The sequence below is a fragment of the Ammodytes marinus genome (genome assembly GCF_949987685.1).
Source record: "Ammodytes marinus genome assembly, chromosome: 2".
NCBI lineage: Eukaryota > Metazoa > Chordata > Actinopteri > Uranoscopiformes > Ammodytidae > Ammodytes > Ammodytes marinus.
The window spans coordinates 30,942,652-30,957,036 of record NC_137231.1 but is presented as its reverse complement, the minus strand read 5'-3'; the positions used below and the strand labels follow the sequence as shown (position 1 = coordinate 30,957,036).

General features: G+C 40.9%; 1 protein-coding gene across 1 annotated transcript in view; it reads right to left on the bottom strand.

Annotated features, from left to right (window-relative positions):
• Window positions 1-14,385, bottom strand: part of wdfy3 (WD repeat and FYVE domain containing 3) — a 96,623-nt gene that overhangs the window by 5,443 nt on the left and 76,795 nt on the right. Inside the window, exons 42-62 of the mRNA XM_080037983.1 lie at window positions 12,729-12,897; window positions 12,351-12,514; window positions 11,720-11,868; window positions 10,565-10,685; window positions 9,989-10,074; window positions 9,656-9,736; window positions 9,469-9,523; window positions 9,057-9,176; window positions 8,496-8,613; window positions 7,406-7,512; window positions 6,899-7,052; window positions 6,307-6,398; window positions 5,712-5,924; window positions 5,175-5,316; window positions 4,800-4,954; window positions 4,007-4,165; window positions 3,300-3,479; window positions 2,693-2,875; window positions 2,121-2,214; window positions 1,355-1,513; window positions 491-772 (exon numbers count right to left, since the gene is read on the bottom strand). Of these exons, the coding sequence (XP_079894109.1) occupies window positions 491-772; window positions 1,355-1,513; window positions 2,121-2,214; window positions 2,693-2,875; window positions 3,300-3,479; window positions 4,007-4,165; window positions 4,800-4,954; window positions 5,175-5,316; window positions 5,712-5,924; window positions 6,307-6,398; window positions 6,899-7,052; window positions 7,406-7,512; window positions 8,496-8,613; window positions 9,057-9,176; window positions 9,469-9,523; window positions 9,656-9,736; window positions 9,989-10,074; window positions 10,565-10,685; window positions 11,720-11,868; window positions 12,351-12,514; window positions 12,729-12,897 (2,983 nt within the window). The remainder of the gene's footprint in view (window positions 1-490; window positions 773-1,354; window positions 1,514-2,120; window positions 2,215-2,692; window positions 2,876-3,299; window positions 3,480-4,006; window positions 4,166-4,799; window positions 4,955-5,174; window positions 5,317-5,711; window positions 5,925-6,306; window positions 6,399-6,898; window positions 7,053-7,405; window positions 7,513-8,495; window positions 8,614-9,056; window positions 9,177-9,468; window positions 9,524-9,655; window positions 9,737-9,988; window positions 10,075-10,564; window positions 10,686-11,719; window positions 11,869-12,350; window positions 12,515-12,728; window positions 12,898-14,385) is intronic.

Below are 14,385 nucleotides of genomic sequence, written 5' to 3'. Positions count from 1 at the left end.
CACACACACACACACACACACATTTTAACAATGCGACAAACACACTGTCATCCGATCAGTGGAGCGCTTATTTTCTTTGATCAGAGCATAAACCCCCTGATGAGTCCTTGATACTTTATGGTGTCTTATCAACCAGCTTAAAGCTACAGTGCGTAGAGTGTAGAGTATTTGTGGATCTGATGGGCTTAATCAACTCTGTGTAAACTCGATGGCGATGAATGTAACCCACATCCATTCATGTGGAAATAATCACACACTGTAGCTTTAAGAGCAAAACAAAAATAAATAAACTTTAATATTAATTTTCAAACATTTTATTATGCTCAAACTGTAAAATATTGCCTGGTCACCCACCTGACTGTAACCCACATCTATTCATATGAAAAAGTTACGCACTATAGCTTTTAAGAGCGAAAAAAAAAATATTAATATTGATTTTCTAATCTTTTATAATTGCTAAAAACTGTAAAATATTGACCCGGACACCCACCTGCCCGTAGCTGGTTGAATGCCCGTGCGTCCATGGCAGGGGGCTGGAGAGCGGGGTGAGCTCCATGGGACAGATGAGCTGGGTGATGGGGGGGATGGTGGGGGTGTGGATGTGGGTGATGGTGGTGGCTGTGGTGTGAGGGGATCTTTGGGGTTTGACCCTCTGAATAGTTAACGAACACGAAGCCGTCTTTCTCGTCCACGCTGAGCGAGTCCGACCAGCGGCGAGAGTCGTCTGAGCTGCTGTCCATCGACCACGAGGCTCCGGCGCGCGCTGACGGACCTGAAAGGGGGTTGGACAAAGGGTTTAGAAGTCAGGACAATGCAACGACTGACTTGTGTGTTAGGTTTGAGGGTAGTTGTGTATGCTAAGAGATGGCAGAAGTGGATACTTTACTTAACTAAAACTATAAGGACAGTGGCTTACAGTATTTACTCATTTGAGTGTAAGGCAGCTACTTGAACTGTGTTTATCTTTATATATGTATGCATTTTGTCTTTTTGTCTACATCACAATCAGAATCAGAATCAACTTTATTTGTCACTGCACATGTGACAGCGCAACGGAATTCTGTTTACAGTTACACCCCGCCAAGAAACATAAAAACGACAGTGACCAATAACATGGGAGACAGGAGGGAGACACTGTAAAAGGTTTATTTAAAAAAAATTAAATTAACAATTCCAATGCACACCTTTAGGTCAAATATCTCCACCCTGGAGGCTGTTTTCCATAATTTCGTTGTATACTGAAGGCCAAGTATCTATCTCCAATGCCTGTTTCTGATGACCAGCAAGTATTAAGAATAGTCGAATCTCTGTATTGAAATTGTAGATGTTGGTAAGTGTAGTAGTGTATTCTCACCTCTGGGTCTGTGTGTGGTGCTTCCCGGCTGGCTACCCGGCTGGCTGCCTCCTCCTGTGGAAGGGTTGCGTGGGGCTTTGGGCTCCTGGTTCAGACTGGGTTCATCTCCCTCTGACTCACTGCTGTCCTCATCCCCAGCTGTGTGAGTCTCTCCACCCTCTGGGAGACCAAGGAAATATTATAATCATTTTATTTCACATGATGAGACACTTTCAGAGCAAATTAATTGTGCAAACACTCTGTAAAGCAAGAAAAACACAAGTGGACACATGCAACTTCACTGTATTTTTTGGGGTGTTGCACTTGTCACTTCATAAATAATAATACAAATCCAAAAACACAATTTCAGTCTTTTTTGTTTGTTTGTTTTTATCACGTGGTACTACATTTTTTTCATGGTAAATGTATTGTCCAAATATTCTGTGAAGCAGTAAAACAAATGTGTACGCATGTCATTTTACTGCACTATTTTGTTTTGTTCTAGGGCTAAAGAACCACCTTTCTAGACCTGCTTTTTTCAAAAGATTTAAAAAATAAAAATCTTTTTGACTTTGATTTTGAATGATCTAACTTGTATTTTTTCTCAGTTCTTTCATGTCGTCTGTATTCAAGCTGTTTTTTTTGCATTCATTGTATGTGCTCTATTTGTTTATGTATGTGTCTTGCATTTTTTGTGAAGCACATTGTGACGTCTGCTCTAGAAAGGTGCCTTACAAATAACCATATTATTACTATTACTGGCACAAAAATCAGTCACGTGACTCACCGATCTTCTCTTCAGTGAGGCAGTCGGGCACGTCCGGCTCTACCGGCTCTGGAGCAGGGGTTTCTGGGACTTGGAGGAACTCCATTCTCCAGAACTACAAAGAGATGAGTTAAGAAAGGTTTGATTAAGTATAGGAAAGTTAAATGAAGTCGCAGCACAATAATAAAGAATATTTTAAACTGAGAAAGTGACAAAGATACAGCTCTGGAACAAGTTAAGAGACTAGTTGTACTATTTAAAAGTATGTGACCATCTTTGTTTTATTCTAGAAACTACTGACAACATTTCCACCAAATTCCCCCAAAAAATTGTTATCATCATTTATTTAGAGATATCAATTCAAGAAAAATTTGCAATGGTCTCCTAATTTTTTACTGCGTTGTATTTCAGGTTAGGTTGAGCTCCTGTATGACATATACATAGACTGGGTTTTCTCTTTAACTTTAACAGAGTTGGACAAAGGCAAAGACAATTGAGTAATTCTGACTCCATCAGATACTACAAATATTATGGTTTGAAACGTGTATACAAACGAATGTATTATCAGTATGACAGCGGGGCACGTGTGTTACCCTGACGACTCCGTCCGAGTGTCCGGTTACTATGACGTTCTGCGTGTCCCACTCGTTCATCTCAGACACACAGCAGCACAGGATCTGTTGACTGCGGCCCGTGAACGTGTTGGCGCTGGCGATCGGGCTGCCGTTGATGCTCCACACGTGGATGTATGTTCCTGCACAAGACACGATGTCCCCCTATATACAGACAGACACAGAGACAGACAGAGAGACAGACAGACAGACAGACACACACACAGAGACAAACACAGACAGACAGACAGACACACACACACACACACACACATATTATGAATCATGATAAAAATGCCAATTTTGACACTGTGCTGTTCCTTGGCTCATGTTTATCTTCCTCAACTTAAAGCTGTAGTGCGTACATTTTTCATATATTTGAATGTCGGTTAATATTAAGCCCATCAGCTCCCAAAAAAATCTCTCTGTACTTCTCAGTGCGGCAGCGTTTACAAACTTGATGATGCACCGACAGTGTTGTTGTAATTACTCTGAATATCTCATGGGGGTGACAGAAGTTACGCACGATAGCTTTAAAGTACACGTCATTTCCACTAGTTTTACAAGAGACATGTATCCATGGCCTTACCGTCAGTTCATTGATACACAGAGCGGAGACGGGCGCTCGGTGTCCTCTGAGCTGAGTGATGAAGGAAAGCTTGTTGAGGTCCCACACGATGCAGGTCCTGTCCCGTGAGCCGCTCACCACGATGTGATACGCTGAGGACGCCGTCAGGCTGGTCACTGCGTCTGTGTGCCCCAGCAACGCCTGAGATAGAAACAATACGGACAATGATATTAGATGGAGTCAATTTTTAAATACTTAAGACATATTGGTTTCATATCTTAAGGTTGCACTGTATTTTTCATTGTATTTAATACAAGAAACGTCATTAACCCATTAGCAACTACTACTGCATCGTATCTGATACATGAGTTTCAGAAATGTTATGAATTTGTACCTACTTTGTTCATAATTTACAGTAAAATTGTTTGAAAATGTGGGCTCCAAATATGATATTTTACATAGTTATGTAAATTGTACATCTGGATAGCTCAGTAAAAGCATCTACTAAATGTAATGTTGTGTGATGTAATATATAATCAGTATATCTGAAAATGTTCTGCCTATTATTTTATTGTATGTATATAATCTTGTAATTGTTTAGGTATATTGTTTTGAAGTGCTGCTCACAGACTTTCTTACAGTCTCTAGGGAACAGTGTGTGTGTGTGTGTGTGTGTGTGTGTGTGTGTGTGTGTGTGTGCGTGTGTGTGTGTGTATGTGTATTCTGACCTGTTTCAGTGTGAGTGACTTGCTCCTCTCCTTGCAGGTGCCCGTCTCCCACACACAGATGGCGGTGCTGGTTCCCCCGGTGATGACCAGTTTGGGGTTTGGACAGATGGCACAGAGGATCTGACCCCACTCCGACAGGCCCTCGTACACCACCAGGGCCTGGGACCAGAGATTTAAACGTTTGGTTAGTCACACAAAATGACATCACACCTCCCCCACATGGGCCAGAATTAATTATTATATCTCTGAAACGGTGAATGTTCTACTAACTTATATTATAGAATAGAATACAAACATTATTTGATTTGATTTGATTTAGTTTATTTCAGACATCCACATACAAAACAAAATGAAAAGCATGGAAATACAATAAATATGCCTGAAAAGGAGCAGGAAGAAGTATACACTTATTTAATCCTACCCCTTTCCTTAAAAAAAAATTAAAAATCAAAATATTTATTAAATAAAAAAAATAAAAAATAAAAATAAAAATAAAAATAAAATAAAAAATAAAATAAAATAAAATAAAACAAAAACAACAATTATATTCGCTTCTCTTATCTATATTCTCTGTAACAAGTACAACACAATGAAGTGCAGTCCTTGTTCAGTGCAAAAACATCACATTGAGGTGGTACATATCCATAAATAATTAAATTAAAACTATAAAAATAGTCAACTATAGGCATTAAAAAAGAAACAAATAAGACACACCCACACACACATCCACATTCATAATTGTGCTAACACAAATGTGTTCACAACTATGCTTAGAACAATTTGTCCCACTGACCTTGTCTGACTCGTAGTTGGCGAGGCGGCAGCTGAGGTCTGCGTAGCCCCAAGCGAAGGTCTTGCTCCAGGTGGGAGGAACCAGCACTTTGTTCTGCTCCACGGCCAGGATCCCTTTGTCTGTGCACACGATCTGTCCTACCGGCTCCTTCAGCTCTGGAGGACGGACACACGGAGACATATTGTTAGGGCTGCGTGAGGAATTAGGGATGTACGTAGCGACTACTACTAATTTCCCCAATGTCTAAATGGACGTTTTATTAAATTGGACTATTTGACGAGTCTATGAGCAAGTAAACACTGAGAAAACCGCAAGCGTGTGTGTGTGTGTGTGTGTGTGTGTGTGTGTGTGTGTGTGTGTGTGTGTGTGTGTTACCTTTAACAGGTGCTAGAGACGGTCTGAGGTTGTCCAGGTGATGGAAGAAGATCTTGTCGCTGTTGGAGCTTGGGGGAACGCTGGCTACGTCACCGTTGGCTTTACTGCGAACGCGTTTAGGAGGATGGGGCTTCTTGAACAGCTGGAAGACACGCACACACACACATAAAATTAAACTCCAATCGAAAAAAGCTGCCACCAAACTATGGAAGGTCTGGTCTGTTGTGAGAAAGCCTTTACATTGATGACAAATGTATTTGTTATGTCAACGTGTCAAGAGAATTACAGGAGTTATGGAGTTTTTATCAGTGTTTGTAACATTTGTATGAAGACTAGTTGTATGTAAGTGCATTACTCCTATTGTTGTAGCTACTGTATATTGTAGTCCAAGTTCTAATAATATTAGTAGTAGTGAGTAGCAAGTAAACAACAACACTACCGTATCACACTAGTTGGAAGCAGTATTGTGTCATTATAAACCATTAGAGTCTCTGGTCTCAATGGGATTTAAAAAAAAAAAAAAAAAATGTATCTGACCTGTTTGGGTATCTGTCCGAAGTTGTTGATGAACCCTATGGTGGCCGTCTCTTTCAGAGGGTCGTTGATGTTGTATATGTCCACCTGGCCCTCGTAGAATAGGTGGTGGAAGACGTTGACGGCCTCCACAGCGGGAGGACCCTGCTGCTTGTAGCCGAAGATCAGGTCGATCCACTCATGGAGGTGGGCCGACACGTAGTCACACTCCAGCGCCTAGAGATAAGGGGGATTACGGAGAACGTTTGTTGTCAAAAATCCAGTGAATATCTCCTCATGATCTGCTGCTACCTGACTGTACTGTGTGTGTGTGTGTGTGTGCGCTGGAAAAAAGTCCAGTTTTAATACACAGCGTAGGGTCTGGAAAACTGGTATGTAAACAAAGTGTATGTTAACAAAAGGAGGCGACAGTAGCTAGCCACATGCCAGTTTACAGAGCCTAGGCTTTGTATTAACACATAACTGGATGGACTGGACAGTCAGGAGATATTCACTGACTGACAAAAAAGTGATTTTGTCCACAAGCTTTCTGGAATTGCTTTTTAATGTGTACTCTCGGAAACGCAAACATAGAAGTTACTATGGGTTGATTTGGTACCTCTCTGTGGACTCTGATGAACTCTCGGGGGTCTCCCTTCGCCCAAGGCGGCAGGAGGACATCACCCAGTTTGGTGCCGTTCTGTTTGGCACCTGGAACATCAAACAACAGGAAAAAAACTTTAATATTCATGCACTCAATTATCTAAAGAAATTAATAAAAGGGGTGATTATTTTTATCAAAAAATAAAATGTCATACAGACACACATTCATACACCGATAGCAGGCTACCTATCGACATTCACACGAGGCAAGGTGGGTGAAGTGTCTTGCCCAAGGACACAACAACTATGACACAGGTGGCAAGGCGGGGATCGAACCTCCAACCCTTTGATCATCGGCCGACCCGCTCTACCAACTGAGCCACAGTCGCCCAAAGTAAAAGGGCAACGATCTGTGATATTTAAAAAAATAAGTATCCGTTAGAGCCCTAAAATCTCTATTTCTCATGAAAGACATCCATAAATGACAATGCTTTGTACATTTTTCTCAATTATCTTATATTGTATAAGCCAGTTTGATTTAAGTTATATATAATAAGCTACTGTATATCAAGCTGTCTATGCGTGTAGCCACTGACAGACACACATACCCAGGTCAAAGTTGTTTGAGTTGGTTATGAACTCCGGCAGGTAGAAGAACTCTGGGATGAGCTCCTTGACGTCGGCCATGTTGTGTTTGGAAGCCGACATCCAGGCCTCACGCATACTGTGGAACATCCTGTCAGCCAGGTCAAAGTGACCGCCCTGGGGATGGACACACATAGGCAGAGAGACAGAGATACATACAGGCAGGCAGACAGACAGACAGACACACAGACAGACACACGGGCAGAGAGAGACACACACACACACACACACACAGGTTTTGACATTAGGGAACTTCATAGCATCAAAGGTTTGTCGGGTGGGATTCAAATGTGCCCTAAATCATGAAAAATTCCCCCAAAAACTAAATAGGTGCACATAAGATGATACATTTTTACACACTATTTATATAGCTCTTTTCAAAACGCATCAAATCAAGTGAAAGGCAGCTCAGGTAGGTTGTAAGACAAATCAGAAATGTCTTAACTAGTGGGGAAAAGTATTTATCAAACCTGAAGTCTGAGGAAGATCTGTGTGAATGGCTCCATGCGGACCAGATATGAGGCTACGATCATGGCTGAGGAGTAGTGGGTCCCGTAGTGGTAAGCCGGTGTTTCACCTGGGGAGGGGAGAAAACAACGCATTTACTTATTGACTGTACTGCTTCCCTTTTAACCTGCAATTTTTATTTTATTTAAATGTTTTATTTCTATTCATATTTTTCATTCACTTTTCTAATGTGTATTCTATACTTGATGTATTTTAATCTTGATGTATGTTATGCCCCTGTAAAGCACTTTGAATGGCCTTGTGTCTGAATTGTGCTATAGAAATAAACTTGCCTTTCCTTGCCTTACTTTAGTAGAGACTTGGAAAACAATGATATGCTCTGAGGGGGTCAAATTGTCATATACTGGACAAAAATAAATCTCTGACATCCCATGACATCCTTTTTTTATGTTTTGAAATTTGAAAGTTCTGTGCAGGTTGGAAAAGTCAAATTAAAATGTGTCACAATTTGGTCAATTTGATTCTTGCTGTAGAAAAGTTGTAATATGTCATACTTCTTATTTGAAAAACAACCAAAAACTAGACTTATTGTTCAATACAGACAATATATATTAATTTTAAACATTTTATATTTTAGATACATATAACTGTATAAAATCGCCAAGAGTGTGACTGGCTTGAATCTATTTAACATGAGATGACACATCTAAAATCTCCCTGCCTCCAAAGTTGCCTTATTTAGAATACAGTATTATTAACAACTGCACTTTATTGTTTAACTATTTTAAACAGATCTTAAATATTTGACAATTTTAAAATAACAGACTTTGTGACAATCTCCCTGCCTCCAGCTTGTTAAAAGCAGTAGATTTTCATGACTGCTTTGTTTTGTGCTGATACCGATTAGCCTCTTTTGGCAAGATTTAATTGAATTTGAATAATCCTTTGAATAATGTACAAAATAAGTGTATATGATGTGTAGAAATGTAGTGTACATGGCATTGGATGTTTTTGATATGTATGTATGCATATTTTCAAAATCTATAAATAAAGTATATTACAAAAAACAAAAGCAGTAGATTCATGTCTTACCGGTGGGGTCCTCCCAGTCCTTGTATCTCTTCTTGTATTGCGTCAGTCTGTCGTCCGTCTGCGCGCCCATCGGCTTGGCTAGGTTACGGAACGTCTTGGGGTTGGTCAGGTCTAGTTCCTGGTTAAACGTACCCAACAACAAACATCACCACGGTTAACAAAAACAGTTTTTTTATGAAGGACTACGCATCTATTTTTCTTGTGGTTATCTTTGACCACGTTTACATGCACAGCGAAATTCAGATATTAACCTGGTTAAAATCATAATCCGACAAAGACTTTTGCCATGTAAACAGAATTGTATTGTATTTTAATGAGAAGTTTGTAATGCATTTGATTTTAAGGCAAGTCAACATGCTGCAGCGAACTACCGAAATACAGTATTATTATTATTTTTTTTTAACAATTTTTGCAGATTATGAATCCATACAAAATCGCAGTGGATAGAAATCTAAATTTTTTTCACCACCCGTAATAATGATATAAGCAGTGTTCATTTTCATGTGATTCTAGTGATTGTTAATTGCCACCTAAGTTTATCCCTAAACCCCGTGGCCTCACCTCAGAGTCGAAGTCAGCCAGGATCCAGGGGAAGACGGGGTACTGCATGAGGTCGTTGTAGGACCGTCCTGCCAGGGTGTTCAGATGCATCAGGTACTGGAAGTTACTGATCTCTCCTCGCTAGAACACACACAGTAAACACATCAGTGAATGGGGGCTCATAGAGGGAACATACAAAATTAAGAGACCAGTCTGTATTTCTCTTAAATCTTCATCTCTACATTACTTAATGGAAATGCTCTTAATGGCAATATTCTCATTGTGAATTTGGTAGAAATGTTGTCAGTAGTTTATAGTATAAAACCAAAATGTCCGTTCTACAGGTAGTTAGCGTATTGTAGTGAAATATTTAATGGTTTTGACAACAAGCACTCTTCAGGGTTGTATTACACTAAATAGTTTGGATTCTTACCTCCCATCTCTGAGTGACTGATTTCTCGCCGACCAGCGTGCTGAGGAGCCCAGACCTGACAGGAGAGAGAGAGGACATTCCAAACATCAAACATCAGCATGTGAGCAGTGAAAAACATCCTAGAACTGCAAAAGCCCGATGCTGAATTTATTAAGAAAATACATTTGTGACATAGAGACAGTCTCACCCCTGCTCCACGCTGGTGTTTGGCCTTTGACCTGAAACAGACTCGGAGCTGTCGGCCAGTGAAGGCACCACGGCCAAGAACCTGCAGAGAATTAAAAAATAACCCCATTATACATTGCACATAAACAAGTGCTAAACTGATAACACTGACAATCACACTGATATACAGTGATCCACACAAAGTAGAAATATTATGGTTATAAGATACTTCATGATCTCTGAAGATTTATTAATAATATTTTCAAACTGAAGTACGTAATTCATAAAACACATGTAGCCTACGAACATCAGTGGCATTTCAGCAGGATAAAGTCAAAGCTTTTGTATTCTGTACCTTTGGTAAACTTTGTTGCGGACTCCTTTCTGGAACGCTAACAGGTAGTTTCTCCCGTCTGCTGAGAAGACTTCCACCGCCATGGGCTGAAAGGTGACACACAGGATATTTAATCATCAACAAACATAATAGTATAAGAAGTTACACAAAAATGTGATTAAACACAAGACATTTAAAAGGTGGGGTCCGGTAACTCTGTAAAAGTAATCTAAAGCATACATTTAAAAAATAAATAAAAAATAGCAATTGTTTTAAGCTACCAAATATAAATCTATCTGCTAAATGTTTAACATCACAGATGTATATTTTGTTTATTGGTGCTACTACATGTGTGTGTGTGTGTGTGTGTGAGTGAGTGAGTGAGTGAGTGAGTGAGTGAGTGAGTGAGTGAGTGAGTGAGTGAGTGAGTGAGTGAGTGAGTGAGTGAGTGAGTGAGTGAGTGAGTGAGTGAGTGAGTGAGTGAGTGAGTGAGTGAGTGAGTGAGTGAGTGAATGAGTGAGAGTGAGTGTCTGTCTGTCTGTCTTTCTGTCTGTCTGCGAGCTTGTGTATGTGTGTGTGTGTTATGTGCCCACTTACTTGCAACAGGTATCGTCTCTTGTGAACCTCCTTGATGTCTTCGTAGGCGAAGATGCTGCAGGTTCTCTTCAGCTGACTCTGTCCCTGTCTCGCTCCTCTGGGGATGATCGCCTCGTGCAAACTGCAGACAGACAGACAGACAGACAGACAGACAGACAGACAGACAGACAGACAGACAGACAGACAGACAGACAGACAGACAGACAGACAGACAGACAGACAGACAGACAGACAGACAGAGATGTATTCATTAACATGTATCTACAAAAGGCAAATACAGCTCCTTTCCAAATGTTAAAAACATTATATTCAAGGCAAAAAAAATACTTAAGTGTATTTTAATGCGTTATGATTGCTTTTGATGAAATTTGGAAGTCATAAAATGTACATTGAAAGAAAACAAGTGAATAGTCATTTGACTTGAGAATGTTTTGAATTTGATGACTATGAAAATTGTTCAATTCCAAAATGCCAGCTACAGCCCCATTTCAGCCCTTTGGGAAAAACATGTTTCAATTGTACAGGATTGTGCGGACGCTTATAAAGCATTAAAACACCTGGAAGGATCACTGGGGGAAACAGATTAAGCATTTGTTGGTTATTTTCCAAACAAAAATATTACACGAGTTCCCTAAAAAGATAAATATGTCATCTCTCTCTCTGTGTGTGCTGAGTTTCACAACGCATGCTCCACCGGCCGCATTACATCATTCTAACTCTCCCACTGCAGCTATGATGTCATCTCTAACTCAGGGAAGGAACAGTACAGTAACCATGTCAACTGTTTGCTGCAGGCTTCCATAAATGCATTCCATTCAATCAGGATTTATTATGCTGAAGTTGCAATTCTCTTAAAGGTGTCTAGACTAGGGAAAGGGCTATGGCTACATTCCACTTATTGAATATCGGACTGACACCACCGATCCATGTATTGAACATTCAATAGTCTGTTTAATTTTATGTTATTATTTTTATCTATTAAAGAAAATGAAATTCCATAGCTGTGTGGTGTAGCACATGCTAAAAATAATACAGTAATTACAAACTGTGTAGTATAGACCTGTGTGTGTGTGTGTGTGTGTGTGTGTGTGTGTGCGTGCCTGCGTGCGTGTATGAATGTACTGTATGTAAGTATATATGCAAGTATCTACTTACTTGGTTGGCAGAGTGTCTATGTCTCTGATCTCCCTGGATACGGTCATGGTGTATCCGTCTATCACGTAGAAATGTTCTTTCCCAAACAGCAGCAAACCCTCGCCGGTGTCCAGACCCTGAACCCTCGCACAGCGGTACATGTGCTGGATCTACAACACAGACAATGGGAGGAATAAGATGGGGTTAATTACTTTAAAGGTGCTACCAGGACACAGGAGCAGGAAACACTGACCAGTCCTCTGTTAGTTTGTCGTTTTTGCACAGATGACCTAATCAATTTTCGCCATCATAAAAAAAAATTAAACTATTTTAGCCTCTGGCATTCAACGCACAGTAGCAGGAAACAGCGTGATTGTTATAATAAACTTGAACTATCCAGTCTTGTGTGTGTGTGCGTGCATGCGTGAGTGAGTGAGTGAGTGAGTGAGTGAGTGAGTGAGTGAGTGAGTGAGTGAGTGAGTGAGTGAGGGAGTGAGTGAGTGAGTGAGTGAGTGAGTGAGTGAGTGAGTGAGTGAGTGAGTGAGTGAGTGAGTGAGTGAGTGAGTGAGGGTATGTGTGTGTGTGTGTGTGTGTGTGTGTGTGTGTGTGTGTGTGTGTGTCTGTCCGTCTGTCTGCGTGCCCCCCTGCCTACCTTCTCTCCCTCCTCCAGGAGGCGCAGTAGAGAGGTGTTGTCAGTCCTCTGCTCCTCCTCTGGACCTCCTGACTCCAGCAGCTGGTCCTGGGTCTGCTCCGTGCCGTCTTCATCTCCCCCGTCCGCTGTGGAGCGAGACCGCTTCAGGGGAGCCTTCACCAGGCCTAGGGGAGAGCACAGGACAGCATTACATTAAGAGTTCCTTCTTGTTTGGCGTATTTAGTTTTTCAGCCCAGCCCTACCAGAAACCCAGGGCTTACAAAAAGGTACAGAAGGCAACAGGGTGATCTGTGATGTAGGCCCGTCCTAAGCCATTTGGAGCTTTGTAAACTAGTACAAATAACTTTAAAATCCATTCGGTACGGTGCTGTAACATACCTTTGACCCTAGCGATGGTGTCCTCTCCGTGCTCAGGCTCATGTGGAGTGGTGTCTCCCTCTGTGCTGGTCTCCACAGAGTGTTGGTACATGCCCGGATTACCCGACAGCAGACGCACGTAGTACTCCTTACTGTCATAGCTGATGGCTCGACGGTAACGCACAGGCTTCTGGATAGGGGGCGGAAATGAAGAGGAAAAAGTGAGTTCAACGTGGTTTAAATAGTAGTTACAACAGTGAATACAACCCGTACAGGAGAAATATCGTTGGCTTGTTAAAGTTGGCCTGGTTGAAAGATTATTGTGGGAGAAAGTCACAGCAGAAAAAACAAGTTAAGGGTCAGCTGATAATATACCAGTTTACATGCAAATAAACACCATACAAACAATATGCAACCAAAACTTAACAGCCCACAGAAATTTCCCAGTTCCCTGAATGTGTGAATAAGAGACCATACAATGAATTAAATGGCACATAGACATTTAAGTTTGAAAAGATTGGTATCACATTTACAACAGAAATCTTCTTACTTTCCAGCACACATAACACAAGGTCAGTAACAAACATAACGGCCGTCAACTCCACAGCAAACAGAAAAGTTGAAGGATTTTTCACTGCAGTTTCTGACAAGGCTTCAAACCCAAACTGAACAACACAGACCAGAAAACTGCCACAACATCAGCATTTATACATTCCTCAAATCTATGGGAGAACTGCAAAATAATGTTTTTCTTTTTTCACTTTCATGCAGTCACACCAAGCATGAGCAGGAGCTGAGTTATTTCATTGAGGTGGACTTGATGGAGGTACCTGTCCGCGGCCAAGACCCCCAGCCCGGGCTGAGGGTAAGAGGGGAACCAGAGGAAGGGAAGAGGACTGGAGAATATAGAAAGAGTCGGTATAATGGTGTTGATATTAAAAAATATAATGAAAGAAAGAACACTTTAAACCTTATTCGTACAGTCAGGGCAGAAGAGAATAGCTCTACAAAAAACCGGGCAATGCATTCTGGCACCATGATTCTGTATATAACATCTTTCCATACATATCTTTTTGGAAATTTTATAAAATAGTACAATTTACGATGGCCTTCTTTATAGGTTCTGTGTGTAGAATGCAAGGGACTTTGCAAACTAGCATCTCACCACTAGATGGCACTCAATACTCCGATATTACACACCGTACCTTCAAGAATTAGAGGTGTGACAGTATAAACTCTTTTCACAAATATACTGCCATTTATTTTTTTAAAGATATTTTTTTTGGCATTTTTATGCTTTATTGATAGTGTAGAGACAGAGTTGAAATGGGGCAGAGAGGGGAGTGACATGCAGAGAACGACCGCTGGCTGGAATCGAACCCGGGTCCGCTGCTGGCCGAGGCCCAATATACTGCCATTTTAACTGTGCACAAGAAATCCCAAACTGCTGAGCTGATATACTCAAATGGCCAGTGATGGTATTTATCTGAAAGGCACAAGTGACTGACTTTGCCAAACACCCTGCAGCTACTCCCCCGACCATGTTTAAATGATGTGTGATGATTAGACCCTGGGGGGGAGTGTGGAGTTAATTATACTGGGTCGATCGGAGGGGGTCGTGAGCCAGAAATTATAATAATAATAATATATTTGTATGTCTTGGTGTGTGTAAAAAAAA